This window comes from Amblyomma americanum, chromosome 3 (assembly GCF_052857255.1).
Source record: "Amblyomma americanum isolate KBUSLIRL-KWMA chromosome 3, ASM5285725v1, whole genome shotgun sequence".
In the NCBI taxonomy this organism is placed as follows: domain Eukaryota; kingdom Metazoa; phylum Arthropoda; class Arachnida; order Ixodida; family Ixodidae; genus Amblyomma; species Amblyomma americanum.
Window position 1 is genome coordinate 164087451 of NC_135499.1, and position 15248 is coordinate 164102698.

Genomic DNA, 15248 nt, shown 5'->3' on the forward strand with positions numbered 1-15248 from the left:
ACATAACAGGAATTAATTCACGACGTTTCGGCTGGAGGACCAGCCAGATATTGGCCTGTCCATTCCAGAGTGCACTTTTCGAACTTGACGATTGAACTTCACCATGGGTACAGCGCTCGTCTGCGAGTTCCTTTTTCTTCGCCGTCCGTCCTGGCGCTTTTCCACCCAAAGTGAATAGTTCAACAATAAACTTAATACAGCTCTCTAAGATAGGCACAAGACGTTCGCTAGTTTCTATGCGATGAATTCATCATTGTAGACAAAAATCTGCATATTCGGGTAGAAATTTTGCGGATAGTTACCCGCTCGGTGTGCAAAAATCGAGTGAAAAACCTGGTTTTACCCGAATACCAACGCGATAGCGGCAGAGGTCCGCGGTACGGGGGTGATCCCGGAGGTCCCAGCTCCACTAGTCGTGGTACAAGAGACACTGCTAACGACGCAGCTACATTCACACACGTGCGTTGCAACGATCAAAGAAAACTTGGCTGCTTTGCCAATAACAATCAAATGTTACGACACTGAGATGAAACACATGCACGCTCTTCGCTCTAACAAACCATGTTAAGTATACTAGAGCCTCAACGCTACACAAATGGCGGGCTGGCGGTGTCGCAGCCACTTAACCGTGCGAAATCCGACCGCAGTGCCGGATCCATGAAGGAGGCCGCTCCCGCAGAGCACGATTCATGAACGTCTCGTCTGCGGCTGGCCCGCCGCCGGACCATGAAGTGCATGTGCAGCGCTTCCGCGCTGGTATAGGCGCATGGTTTCCTCCCGTGTACTGCTCGCTCGGCCTTTATATAGCCACTGGCGGGACCGCGCGCATGCTCACCACGCTGCTGACGAACAACTTGCTGGACATGCGTGGTGTCGCTGTACTCGGGTGCACCCGGTAGCACCAGAATGTCGCCGGGTGATGTGTGCTCGGCCCGCGCAGCCTGTTGCGCCGAGCCATAGGGGCGCCGTGGACCCTCAAATGCAATAGAACTGCCCTTGTCAAGTGCCCTTTATTCAATTGCCAACACTAAGCTAAGGGAAACGAAGAAACACTTATAACCAGTCATGTCCTTTCGCGAAGCGTTAGACTGGCGTAGATTCAGGGTAAGTCCGAGTCCTCCCAGAGGCTCATGACGTCACTCCCGGTGGTCTTCAGCGCGATCCGCTTCTTCATTCTGGCGATCTGCTCCGACGAAAAGTGGTTCCTCCAGTCTCCTACTATTCCCTTTCGCACGAAATCTCCAGTAATCGGCTTCTTGAATAATGCCCCTAGCGTTTGCATCACCGACCTCATGGCTTCGGGAATCGCCTCCATTGGTATGCTGGTGAAGTCCTTACTCCAGCCGTTCAACCCGGAATAAAATTCCCTCATAGTATCGAAGCTGACAGTGTCGAGAACCTTATCGAAGATGTCAGGACGCTGCCTTAGCTTGTCGCCGTACTCTTCTTTGCCCAGGAAGTCGGCGATCTTCAAGACCCAAGCTCGAGCATCCTTCTTGAGGTTCTCGTAGGTCAGGAATAAGACGTTGCTGTCAGCGCGGTGTTCGTACCAGGACAAGACGTGGTCGAAGTAGTCTCCATAGTCCACTTTGCCTTCGACGAACATTTCGAACGATTGACCGAATGTGCCATTCTCAAGCAGGTGCGGAGGGGAGTTCTTCATGTGGTAGAACAGTGACACGCTACAGTCGTAAGGGTTGCGAGTGATGTAGAAGTACTTGGCATTGGTCGAGTAAGGCACCTTGTTGAACGGCAAGTGTGTCTTGATTGCTCCGGGCCGCGGCATGGTGCGCACGGCGTCGGCTCCCATGAATTCCAAGAATGGAGTCGTGCTTAGGAATTCCAAGATGTTTCCCGGGGACATGCCATCGCGATATATGCTGTACACAATGTGCTGCAGCCATGTGGTGCCGCACTTCGGATAGCTCGCCACGAAAACGTCTCCGTCCAGAGGTTTGTAGGACAGGGCGGACCGCACGTTCTGTTCAGGGTAGCCATAGTTGAGGTAGACTCCGTCGACGTCCCGGAATGCATGCTCAAGTGGTACTCCGGACTTGCACGCCTGAAGCGCAACCACATAAATCCAGCATGAGAGACAGCCAGAATGTATGATCAAGAGTTGCCGCGTGCATTTTGTCAACACCCAAAATGTGTTTTGTGCTGCCCCTTGGAGCACACAGGAGGTGATTATTAGAAAATAAAGCAGAGAATGCCGGCAACGTGTGTTGCGGCCTTTGCACAGTAAGGTTCTAGAAAAGAATGGGAGTTGTACTGACGAGATAAAGCACCGTTGGCACCTATTCCTCAATGCATCCAAAATTAAATGCTTGTTGAAGAGAGCACCCCTCAGACACGCGCGCAGCTTCTCCATGCACTCAAAAGCTGCAACTCTGTGCGCTGCTCTATCCCACCGTATATTATACAATGATGACTTGGTTACAAGAAGACACCAACGACACACATTAAGCGCACACATGTCATGGTACGTACGGACAGTAGAATTTTTAAATTCGGTGCAGTACTCCAGCGGCTCACTAACTGCGGCCCGCGAAATTCAGAGGTTCTGCAGGCCACAGAAAAATCCTCAATTTTGGGCCACTTTCAAGAATGCATGCTAGCTATTCAACCGTCTTCGTCTTGCATCCGGATGGGACGTACAGCGCTGCTCAAAAAGGTCGAGGAAACATATATGCAAGTACATGCGAACCTCGGCTGAGTCTTTCTTGACGTCTCCCTTTCCGAGCAGATTCGATGACGCCATGATGGACCGACCTCACGTGATGGTCTTGCGTACCTGCGTTGGATGACCCGAATAGGCATACAGTTGGCCAATCAAGCGATTTGATGCCAGGCTGCCAGTGGCACAGCGATAAGGAAATTAAAGCCTGCTCAAACGTGCTCACAGTGACGAGGAAACAACAGAGACTGTTGCCGTCGAATATGAGGTTGCTGACAAAAGACGTAAAAGGCATGTACGTGCGCAATACGTGTGCAATATAGATTAGCTTTTGCTCACGTGCTTTGCGTTGCAGTTGCCAGTAGTCTGGCAAGCGCCGCCTGATGGCCGCGGAAGAAGAAGCGTAGTATGAAGTGTTTCTACGCAGCCCTTATAAATAAAGCGACAATCTTCCTTGAAAGCAGTTAGTAATATCTATTATTTGACTGTCTTCCTCCTTAGAGTTACGTCCGCGGTAGTGTCCGATTTTCCCCTTTCTCAACGGCAACTCAAGTGCACGAAATCGTGCATATGGGGCAAGATACGGGGGAAAGCAGTAAGCAGGCCTTCGGTACGCTGCCGAAGATGATTCTGCGTCTTGCATGCGTTTTTCGTTTATTTAGCCTCCCAAGGCCGCAACGAGAATACTGGACAGAGACAGGCGTACAGTCGTGTACACACTTTTCTAGAGCGCTCTAACGGCGCGCTGTGCTGTGCATTTATTACACTCGCCGCTGGCTGCATGTGACGGATACGGCTTTTAAGGACATGAGTAGTCGAACATAGCCCATGCGAGTGTCCATTCAAGATAACCTCAGGTTTAGCGCCTTACTCCATTCATAAACGACTGAAGTGTCCTCTCCGGTGCGCCGTTCAAATTCCCTAGACAGGTGCACTGCACTGCATTGTTTCTAACAGCAGTAAGCACGAAACTGCATCGTGATAGGACGCACGCACGGAGCTCATGCGTTTCTATCGACGTCCCACTCAAAACTACCTGCGTGTATAGACGGTCAGCGGGGGCGCCTAGCAAATGTTATCCTTGCACTCAGTCATTCAAACCACAAGACCACTCTAAACCTGCGGAAGCATGAACGCTGTTTTGGTCAAGACCACACGCTTAGCAGATGTAGCGGGCGCGAGAATGTGGAACCAAAACAAATAATGCGCAGGGCGGGCATAGCAACTGGCACCTCACCTGGCTATGACCTAAACTTCTCTGTAACCCGAAAAAGAAAAGTTCAAACCTCGACGGAGGCGAACAGTGGTTCTTTCACACAAATCCCGGGCTGTAGAGGGCGCCGTTACGGGGGGCGAATGACGGACGCTGACGCGGCACCAAGCCCAGGAGGTGGAGTTACGTGCGTACGTTCAGTTGCTCCAGCGAAGATCCGGCGCCGCTTTCAGCGCGCCCTTGCGCAACGAGGAACGAGAGGGTCGCAGTCAAGGCCTCCCCTCCGAGTTGCTCCCCTACGCGTGCAGTGACGTCATTTGCGTCGTTGGTGCCGTTCGTCTCAAAGGAGATAGCTGGCCGCGGCTACTGGAGCGCCGCGGGGTGGGTGTCCCCGTGGCTACGCGAACGGGAATGTCCGTGCGGGCGGAGATTTCAAACACAGTTGGCAGAATACGGCGTGTTTTGAGCCCGAGCAGATTTAACGGACTCGGAAATCGGCAGTTCGGGGTCCCGGGTTCGAACCCGACCGCGGCGGCTGCGTTTTTATGGAGGAAAAACGCTAAGGCGCCCGTGTGCTGTGCGATGTCAGTGCACGTTAAAGATCCCCAGGTGGTCGAAATTATTCCGGAGCCCTCCACTACGGCACCTCTTCTTCCTTTCTTCTTTCACTCCCTCCTTTATCCCTTCCCTTACGGCGCGGTTCAGGTGTCCAACGATGTATGAGAGAGATACTGCGCCATTTCCTTTCCCCCAAAAACCAATTATTATTATTATTCAGTTCGGGGTCATGGGGGGATTATTTACAGCGAAAAAGGTCTTTACAGCCTACAGAGTTTATGTTATTCTTAATGCTGCTAACAATTTACGTTCCTTTAATTACCAAAGCACGCAGGAAATCAGCGCTTTGAAACTGGGAAACATGAGGCCCATTAAAAAACTGGTTTACTGCTGGTCAGTTTATTACGAGACCGATGGAAAAGCGATGTAGAATCGTTGAAGTATACTGCGACGTTTGGTGGGAGTTGGCAAGAATTCAGAACGTGCAGCACATAAAGCTGTGGACGAATAGAGTTTTTCGATAGGTATGCAAAACAGGAGTAGCTGCATTCAAGACCGCAAAAACGCGATCAGATGGGGATCGATCGCTGCCCAATAACGACGCAGGCTTCAGTTCCGCTCCGTTTTGAACACGGTCTCGCCGCACGAAAAGCGTGGAAATAGGGTGCGTTTTGCGTATGTATTACATGAAAATGTGCGTGTCTCTATCTGCATGTGCGCTTACTTGATTTTTGCGTCAATGTATCGCTTTATGCTTCAACGCTGCTATCTGAAGTATAGCATGCCAGGTGTCACATCTCTGCAGTCACTATTGCTAACTACCTCCGATTTTCAAATACGATTGTTCTTTAGAAGTGCCGTAAATTAAGTTGTTGCACCTTTCGGTGAAGCTAAGCTTCACCCGAAGGGGAAGATCCTATTGGCGCTAATTATATCGCGTACGGTAATTGTCTGGCTGAATAAGGAAATGCCACCTTAACCGATTCGTTGAGAGCATACGCTCGAGTGAGTCAGCGAAAAATATCCTTGCGTTGATTAACGAAAACTCAAGAATGTTCCTCCAGGACCGCCCAAACGCTTGCAGGAAAAAAAAAAAAACACCGTCCTTATCAAAGCTTCCATGGCGAGCAGTAAAAACGAAAATAAAAAAAAACTAATTGAGGGACAAATCCAGTGCGCGCACATCGACGTCTCCCATCGTTTTTTTTTTTTTTTTCCACGGGTTAGTTCCGGCTGGAGGCGTCTCCAAGCTGTCGTCTCGGTGCTACTTACTACAGCCATTCACTGCCGTTCTAAGCATATATATTACTCTCAGCGCTTTTTACATATTGTTTGTGTTTCTGCTGGGGAAATGTCGGCAGTGCTCGAACAACGTGCCAGATTGTGGAGAGTGGTTTGCGGGGATCCAATCTGCTGCAAAATGACCGCCACCGTTGTTTGCCTAGGTTCTCCAAATAGCGCTGTATTTGCTTCTGGGCACGTCGAGAGGCCCGGAGATCCGAGACATCCTTTGTCCTCCGGTATTTTCTTTCTGCGCACCGACGAATCGCCCGAAGCTGCGCGTAGATCACATCCACTGGTGCTGTGAAATTTGGCGCTGAGATATTGCGTGTTGCATCGTGCATGGCCGAAATAATACGCTGTTCCACATCTGTTGGATCAGCGAGGTTCCCACAGGTTTTTTCTAGAACAATGCGGAAAGCACTTCATGATAGACGGCAAGAACTAGAGGTGGCGGAGGATTTCTGCTCGAGAATTGCCGGAAGCGCTTCTTTACCTCGGCAGCATCGATGTGCTCCCCCCACGATGGACGATCGACTGGACATCCCCTTCACAATTCAAGAACTGAAAGCAGCTCTTTCTGCTTGCACGCATCCTTCATCCCCAGGACCTGATGGAATAACATACAATGCGCTTCGTCATCTAGGCCCACAGGTAATGGAAGCCCTCTTAACATTGTTCAACCACTCTTGGGCCTCTGCCACTGTACCACAGCAGTGGAAAAGAAGCTGCATTGTGGCCTTGCTCAAACCAGGGAAATCGCCACTCACATTAACATCCTACAGACCAGTAGCTCTGGCAAGTTGTATTGGCAAGACGATGGAGCGTATGGTGCTAACCCGTCTAGAATGGTTCCTTGAAAAACATGGGCTATACCCTTCCACAATGACGGGTTTCCGCAAAGGCCGGTCTGCCATCGACAGTGTAATTGATCTCGTGTCAACGGTAGAACATGAAAAACGCCGTCACAAGGTGACTGCTGCTCTTTTCCTCGACATAAAGGGCGCATTCGATAATGTTCAGCATGATGCAGTACTAAATGCACTCGAAGAATGTGGTATAGGCGGACGTCTACACAATTGGATTGCAAGCTATTTGACAAACCGGACAGTCTACATGGAGACTCTTGAAGGTGACACAGCAGATCATCATGTTGCTTGTGGTGTTCCTCAGGGAGGAGTGCTCAGTCCAACGTTGTTCAATCTCGTGCTCATTGGCCTTTTCAAACAACTACCGAAGACTGTTTCAATATCCGCCTACGCAGACGATATTTGCATCTGGACATCAAGTGTCACGCGTCCCCAAGTGCAAGCAAGATTGCAGCGTTCGGTGTCCATTACGTCTGCGTACTTGCGCCGTCAGGGGCTTGAACTTTCGCCAACTAAAAGCGTAACATTGGCTTTCACACGCAAGATAATGGCGTGGTATCCGGTCACAATCGACGGGCAAATTGTTCCATACGTAACACATCACAAATTCTTAGGTGTTACGATAGACCGTGACCTGTCCTGGACGAAGCACATTTCTGTGCTCAAGAAAAAGCTCGACAGCTTTGCAAGCATTGTGCGGTGTATGGCAGGAAAATGTTGGGGTCCCTCTGAGCGATCTTTACTACACGTGTACCAGGCGCTGGTAGTCGGCCTTCTCAGATACAGTGCACCCGTTCTCTCGGGGGTCAGACTATCAGGCCTGCGTGTGCTTGAAAGCGCGCAGGCTCGTGCTTTAAGAGTATGCTTGGGTTTGCCATGTAAAACTTCTACATGGGGCACATTTTATGAGGCCCGCGCCTGCCCAGCACGAATTTATTTTCAACAGGAGCCACTTCGTGTGCATTTGCGGCATCTGACCAGGCATCGTCATCACCCCCTGACTAACATTAGTGCGGTGCGTCCAGATGCAGCCTTTTCCAGAGCCCTTTGGATGCAGCGCAATGCGCTGCCTTCGAACTACGCGCCACACCAGATTGCGGAGGTGCCACTTTGGGCAGTACCAAAACCATCTATACGGACAACAATCCCAGGGATAACAAAGAAAACGCACATTCCAACAGTCGGACTGAAACAGCTGGCGCTGTCATACATTACATCTATGTATACTAACACCCAGCATGTTTTCGTGGACGGATCCGTTACGACCACTTCTTCAGCTGCAGCGGTGATAGTGCCAGGCAATGCCTCATGTCACCGTTTCAGGCTCATGCACAAAACGTCCTCTACGGCAACCGAATTGGCAGCCATACGAGAAGCCGTCCTTTATATTGGTCACCAGCCAGCGCAGCAATGGACTATATTCTGCGACTCCAGATCGGCATTACAGGTCGTACAAACTTATCTAAAACCAAGAGCATGCGAGCAGCTGGTTCAACAGATTGTGCTTTTGTTAGCCGAGGCTTTCCACCGCGGCCATATCATAAAGTTTCAATGGATACCGAGCCATTGCGGCATAGCGGGAAACGAGCGTGCTGACGCCGAGGCTCGGATGGCACATAGTGATGGTGCTTTCATTGAGAGCCTTTTCAAGATCAGACATTGGAGCCTTGTTGGCGCATTTAATGCAGGCGGCAATGCAGTCGCATTGGCATGATCCGAGTCATCAACAGGACCGCGTGTGTAAGCTTGACGCTGGCTCACGATTACGTTTCCCATCTGTGGTGGTGCGACGTCATGGGACTTTACTCCACCGGCTACGGCTTGGCGTTGCCTACACCAAACACTATCTTCACAAGATCGGCATCGAAAGTAACCCAAATTGCGCACAGTGCAACACACCAGAGACTATTGGACACCTTCTTTGCGCGTGCCCGAAGTATACTTCTGAAAGAACAACATTGGAGGCGACCGTGAAGACCCTGGACTCTCGCCCTCTCTCTGAGGAAACTCTTCTGGGCGCAAGGACGAGACGTTCTGATTGGTGGCGTGTGACAAAAGCCCTGCTCAACTTTTTGTGTGAAACAGGCCTGGATACTCGTTTGTGACCGCCTGTGCACAACCTACATGGTTAATGACATGTGTCGGTGTTGTGTTGCAGACACCAGTTTTGAGTTTTATGTGTGTCCAGTAACCGCGATGCGAGCGCCAGCCAGTGTTGTGTGTGTGTGTGTGTGTGTGTGTGTGTGTGTGTGTGTGTGTGTGTGTGTGTGTGTGTGTGCGTGTGCATAGACATCACCCGTGAAACTCATTGTATTATGCCATCATCAGCCTTCATTCACACTTTCCTTTTCCTCCTCTTCCCTTTCCCCTGTGTGGAGTAGCAGGCCAGGGCCCTGTTACCACCGGCCGACCTCTCCGCCTTTCTTTCATTAAAATTCCCTTTCTTCTTACATATTGTTTGCGTTCTTTTTAGTGCCGAGGAAACTCGTTAATTTGACCTCACACAATTCAAACTTACGGGTTACTGAAAGCTGCCAAATTGGGTTTAACATCCAGAAGCAGCACATTGGCTATAAGCTATAGGGACGTCGCAGAGGAGGGTTCCGGATCAATTTAGATCACCTGTGGTTCTTTTTAATGCGCACTGACAACACACAGCACACGGGCGTTTTTGTATTCCGCCTTCAATAAAATACGAGCATCGCAGCCGGCTGCGAGCCCGCGACCTAAATATCAACAGCCGAGCGCCAAAGCCACCGGGCCTCCGCGGCGGGTCGGATTATTCGAACTGAGGCTTTACCAGCGCCAACATTAAAAACAACAGAAGCAGTTCGAGAGCTCTGCTTATTTCGAAATCAACATATATCGGACACATTTTTGGAACCCTTCGAGTTCGAGTTATCCGAGAACTGACTGGTCGACCCTCGATGGGTTGAATTCGAAGGCGAACGAAAATGTGTTCGATTTATGCAGAGTTCGAATTAAAGGAGGTCTTTCAGTTGCAATAAACTGAGCCTTATATATATATATATATATATATATATATATATATATATATATATATATATATATATATATATATATATATATATATATATATATATATATATATATATATATATATATATATATATATATATATATATATATATATATATATAAAGGTCGTGGGTCGTGGGTTCGGATCTCACCGGAGGCAGGCATGGTTATTTCTGATGGTTTATAATTAATTTTCTTTAAGCGACTGATTAATCGAAATATTGTATTCTATTTTTCAGCGCTGCAAATTAAAAAGAAATGAAAACATATCCTTATGCACCTTGGTTTCGGTGACTGTTGGCTTCCTTCGTATGTTTGTCAAACGAGCCCCTCATTTCCCTTCCCTTGTCTGCTAACAGTTTAACAAGGGTCTCCGTTCTGGCAGTCTTGATGCCATGGGTAGCATAAGAGGGTTCTCGCCCAGTTTCCGCCCTCGCCGTTAGTTTACGTTCCACGTCACACTCGCGGTATTACAGGACGTGCTACGTCCACCGCTATGGACGAGGGTGGCGCTGGTGAACACTCTCAAGGTTCGCTTACACGCAAAACATAAATACCCACGAAAGCAGCAGATTGGACAGCCGTCGCCGTAGCTCAGTTGGTAAGAGCACCGGACGCGATATTCGGAGGTCGTGGGTTCGGATCCCACCGGTGGCATGGTTGTTTTTTCTGCTGGTTTATAAGTAAATTTCTTTAAAAAATAAAAAAACAATTGATTGCATTAGATATTTAAAAAAATAGAAAACATTCCCCTATACACCTTGGTTTCGGTGACTGTTGGCTTCCTTCATATGTTTGTCAAACGCCCCTCATTTCCCTTCCCTTGTCTGCTAACAGTTTAACAAGGGTCTCCGTTCTGGCAGTCTTGATGCCATGGGTAGCATAAGAGGGCTCTCGCCCAGTTCCCGCTCTCGCCGTTAGTTTACGTTCCACGTCACGCTCGCGGTAATACAGGACGTACTACGTCCGCTACTATGGACGAGTGTGGCGGTCGGGAACACTCTCAAGGTTCGCTTACACGCAAACATAATACTCCTGAAAACAGGACACTGGACGGCCGTCGCCGTAGCTCAGTTGGTAGAGCACCGGACGCGAAATTAGGAGGTCGTGGGTTCGGATCCCACCGGCCGCATAGTTGTTATTTCTACTGTTTTATAATTAATTTTCTTTAGGCGACAGATTAATCGAAGTATATCGCACTGTTCAGCATTACAAATTCATAATTATGCGATCATAATTACCCTTCATAATTATCCAACCAATAAATTACTTCATTCTCTGTCACATTTTGAAACCACATTGAAAATCACTTATGAAATTCTGTATATTTTTTTTTCCTGCAAAGAGGCTGAGGCTGACAAAACTTTATTGCGCATAAGCGTAGGGGATTAAGGCACGTTAACTAGCGTACCGCAGGCCGTGGAGACCTTTGGCGACGCTGGCCCATATTCGACGGCCTTGGACTGAATGTCGGGGTCATCGCTGGACCTTAGCTTGTACCATGCTTCTTTGGAGGGATCAGACAAGAATTCTGATGGAGGCTCAGAGACTTTGCAGATCATATGATCGAAGTTACCATCTTCCTCGCCACAAAAGCGGCAGGAGGGATTGATATCCTTATTTATCAATTTAGATATGTAGTTTGGGCTGGGGAGGTTCCCCGTCTGTAGTTGTCTCCGCATGAAGTTTCGACGCCATAATCGCTGTTTAAGGGTAGAGGTGGAGTGCTGCAGTTTTCTTTCCGTAACGACCGCGGAATGCATTGCCGGTACCATCGTTCTGCTTTACCGTACACGGCCAGAGGACGAATACTGATCGCCTATTTCCTCGAATGCCTTTTCCTGGACGTTTTCGCCACTTCCCTCGGTTGCCGCTGTCACGTTTTGTGGGTTTCGCGCACTTCATACGGGATATGTGGAGTTTACCGATCCGATTGGTCAGCGCTAATTCGCATTCAGTTTTACACTGTACGTAGATAATCGTGCACGGGCCTACAGTAGACAGAATCGTTTACTCTTTGCCGTTTTAACGTGCCTTTGGTGACATGTTTCTGCTTTCATTTAACTTGTAAAAAATATAAAAAGAAAGCAGTATTAAGCCGACCGAAGCTTTGAAAAATATCGTTACTTTAGCGGTTTAGGCTGTGCTCTCATTATTCTTCCCACGTAACGAATTAAGAGGAACGAAAATGCGCCCTCAAGTTCAGAAAGATTTCCACATTCAAGGAATGCGTCGGCGCGTGCAACGGCAGAATCGCACGTCATGTATACTTCACAAGGTTCACTCCCCCTCCCCAGCCTCTGGCTTCAATTTAGTTCCTACCTTGCCAGCATCGCTTTCCCTTACTTTGTGCAATAGCACATAACCCACACCCTCACGCGCTCAGTGCCTTCCCGCGCACACACCCGCCTCTTTCCTGGCAATGAGGCTGCCCCGGAAATGTATTTACGAATCGTTACAGGGGCAGCACAAGACCTTGCACTTCACAGATCGTACATGCTGGAGTTAAAGGATGATAAGCACAATGAATTGCCGATAAAGGTGTCTAACGACACAATTTACGTCAAATAGCAGACCTAAAAAATACCAAGCCACTGGATAATAGGCCCAACACGACGTGCAATCGCAGGCAGCTGCTACAGCACTACTTGCTGGTGGCACAGGGTTGGAAATAATTTGATAAGTGCATACGTGCGTGGCAGGGTCTCCGACGCTGATGGGCCTGCAGTAGCGCAGTGAACTGGCCAGGATTTGTAAATATATGTTCTCCTGAATGGAACCTGCCGACGTCAAAAAAATAAATAAAAAGGGGGTGCTTAGATGCGCGTGAGGCAGCCCGTATTACACACCTGAAGACAGTGTAAACACCGTCCTACTGCTTAAGAAATAGGAAATAACGAACCAAGACTTGGAGCTTGAGGTGGTGCTTTCAGCTGATATTGACACCGCTATATACTGGTTGGAAAACGTAAGGCAGGCGCGCGACAAATGACACCCGAGACAGAGCGCGTTTTGTCGCTCAGGGTGTATGCAGCTGCGCTGCTTCCGAGTTCCCCGCTAGCGACGACTTGCCTGCGATTCGCAGCCAAGGACGATGGTGCACCGCTGCCGCTGGCATTTGCGGCGTTGTTGACTCAGCAGCCGGCCGGATAGAAAGAGAGCGATGAAAGAAGGAAGAGGAAAGGACGACAGGAGAAAAAGAGAGAGAGAGACGAAAGCTGCTCACACTGTCACCATTTCCTTGGCCGTAAAGCGCGATAGAGCACCTACGGCAGCAGTAAAGCATCGTCTGATGGCATCATTCTACGAACATCAATATCATGCAACACACACCTGAGACACGGGGGAACTGCGGGGAGGCCAGGAGCGCATGTCTATATTAGAAAAAGAGGCGCATTGGTTTTTTTTTTTCGAGGCTAAACTAAATGAATGAATGGATGAATGGTATCAATCAGCCACTCTTCTTACGAGCAGAGCTCCCACAAATTACTCTAAAATGACAGGCATCCAGTTGCATCACTTCCTGAAGGCTACGAAACATTTAAAAATTTTAAATTCCATTGCACCTTATTTCTTTGCAGTCGATAAATGAAATAAATTTTAGAAATGAAACAAAGAATGTGTACCAGAAAAAGTACTCAATGTAATTTGGGCGTTGTGATGATGATGGAAGATTTAGCGGATGATGATGATAGACGAGCCACAACAAGATATAAGGATGAAAACTTTTCTCTTCTTGCGTTGCCAAATGTTTTCATGGGCGAAGAGGCACGAAAGTGCTGCAACCACACGTCTGTGATAATAGCCACGCTGGTTCGGCACCACGTAAAAGAGATAGCGAAGCGGCAGCGCAGCCCAAACTGAACACCAGACATGACGCGCGCGGTCTGCTGTTTTCATCTCATCTGCCATAGCTACGTAATGACGTAATGTTAGTGCTTTGTTGTGCATATAGCCAAACCAAGCGAGAACTTGGCTCGCGTAGCATACCCAGCGTCTACACACTCTTGCATGCTAAGTCGCAGACACCAGTGTGTGATCCCATAGTAATTTTGGGTGCTAGTGTATCCTCCTCCACCACCCCCCTTCACCCCCTCGCCTGTGCTAATCTTATTATCACCCACTCGCCCTCTTTCCTCGCTTCTTTCACTGCCGACTTCCTACGTTCCCTCATGGCGCGGTTGAGGAGTCCACAGAGAAGTGAGACAGGTACCACTCCTTTAATTTCCTCGAAATCAATTATTTTTGTACTCCGTCCGCGCGCCCCAAGTACGATTAGATAAGAGGCTTTGATGCCCGGAGCGTGAGCACTGAGGCAAGTTGTTCTGCGTGCAGCTCCCCTGGTGTGCCGTGTGTCGTAGACCCACGCAGGATCGCTGGCGGATGACCTCCCGTACACAGCTTTCGCTGTAATAAAGACTTGAAACCATTCCTACGTAAAGCTGCTTTGCTCAAGAATGTTTCTTGCTTTTTTTTCATTTTTGGAACGCGGTATATAAAGGCAACCAGCTTTCCAGCTATCCCCGTAATAGTAACTGCCCAACAGGAGTGGAAATGTAACAAAGCCACGAGTTCCTATGCATGACATTCATTAAATCAACTATTTCATTGTCATTTTTTTCTACATGGCCATTCATAAGCTTGTCTGAAAATTAGGATTTTGCGTTCCTTGAGTTATATATGCTTCGGTACTTCTAACCCAACAACTTCCTTGCCTGCATGTGCAGGCCTGAGGCGTAAGTTATTAGTAATACCCACACGAATTTAACCCAGTGGTCTCGCCCGAGCCTTGAACATAAAGTTATATAGATCTCCGCTCCATTTCAGCGCTAAATTGAGCCAGGTTTATGACTGATATATAAACTTCTGGCATGCGTACAGGTTTGGTAAATACCATTAAGCTTGCTTTTCCAGGGCGCTTCCGGTCATATTAAGTTTTGTTTCATATTTGTCAAGTCAAAATATATAATGACGGAACTTTTCGTCGATAGCGTCTTACCTGTAGAACACCGCCAGCGAATGCATCGGCGCATCCTGCCTAGCTAGCCACCCTTCCATTAGGTATCACGGCCACCACGCCTTCTTGGGCGGCTCCGTCGTGAGCGACATACACGGGAAGCCAGCTGCCACGCAGCCCTGTCGCGATGGTTTTGTGGCCCTATCATGACCTGTTGCGCGAACGGGGCTCCTCGGGCTGTCGAACAGTGCCTGGCAAGTCTTCATGGCCGACTGCCCATCAAACGAGGATTTTGGTCTTCGATCGTCAGCGGGCGAGCAAGTTATATGATTTACGACAGTCGGCGGCTGGCGTCCACCTAGAGTGCCGTCACTGTGGCGAAGCCACAGACCCTCCCTAATGCCACAAGTAACTGCGCGCTAAAGGATCGACATACAACAACGAACATTATTGAGCGAATTCAGTTCAGCGGACGATGATTGAGGCTTGCAGTCTAGATTATTTAATAGTTCTAAATAGTATCCGATTTTCAGTGGTGCTTTACACTGAAATCGTTCTCATTAATCGCAAGGTTCTAACTGTTTGTATACCACGAACTTCGTTGATGACTGCTCACGGTTGTACTTCTGCCTTCCCACAGTATATTGAAAGAAG

The 15248-nt window shown here is 48.7% G+C and overlaps 1 protein-coding gene across 1 annotated transcript; it reads right to left on the minus strand.

Annotated features, from left to right (window-relative positions):
• Positions 1-994: 994 nt before the first annotated feature.
• Positions 995-2916, minus strand: LOC144125333 (sulfotransferase 1C2-like). Its single transcript, XM_077658616.1, has 2 exons — positions 2708-2916; positions 995-2062 (listed from the first exon to the last, which is right to left on the minus strand). The coding sequence occupies exons 1-2, from the start codon at positions 2759-2761 to the stop codon at positions 1100-1102; spliced, it is 1017 nt and encodes a 338-aa protein (XP_077514742.1). The 5' UTR covers positions 2762-2916; the 3' UTR covers positions 995-1099.
• Between the last annotated feature and the right edge of the window lie 12332 nt (positions 2917-15248).

Bases quoted from the DNA above. Each gene is read 5' to 3' on its own strand.
- LOC144125333 (XM_077658616.1), bottom strand. From the start codon at position 2,761: ATGGCGTCATCGAATCTGCTCGGAAAGGGAGACGTCAAGAAAGACTCA. The intron at 2,063-2,707 runs GTTCGCATGTAC...GTTGCGCTTCAG, and splicing joins TCAAGAAAGACTCAGCCGAG to GCGTGCAAGTCCGGAGTACC.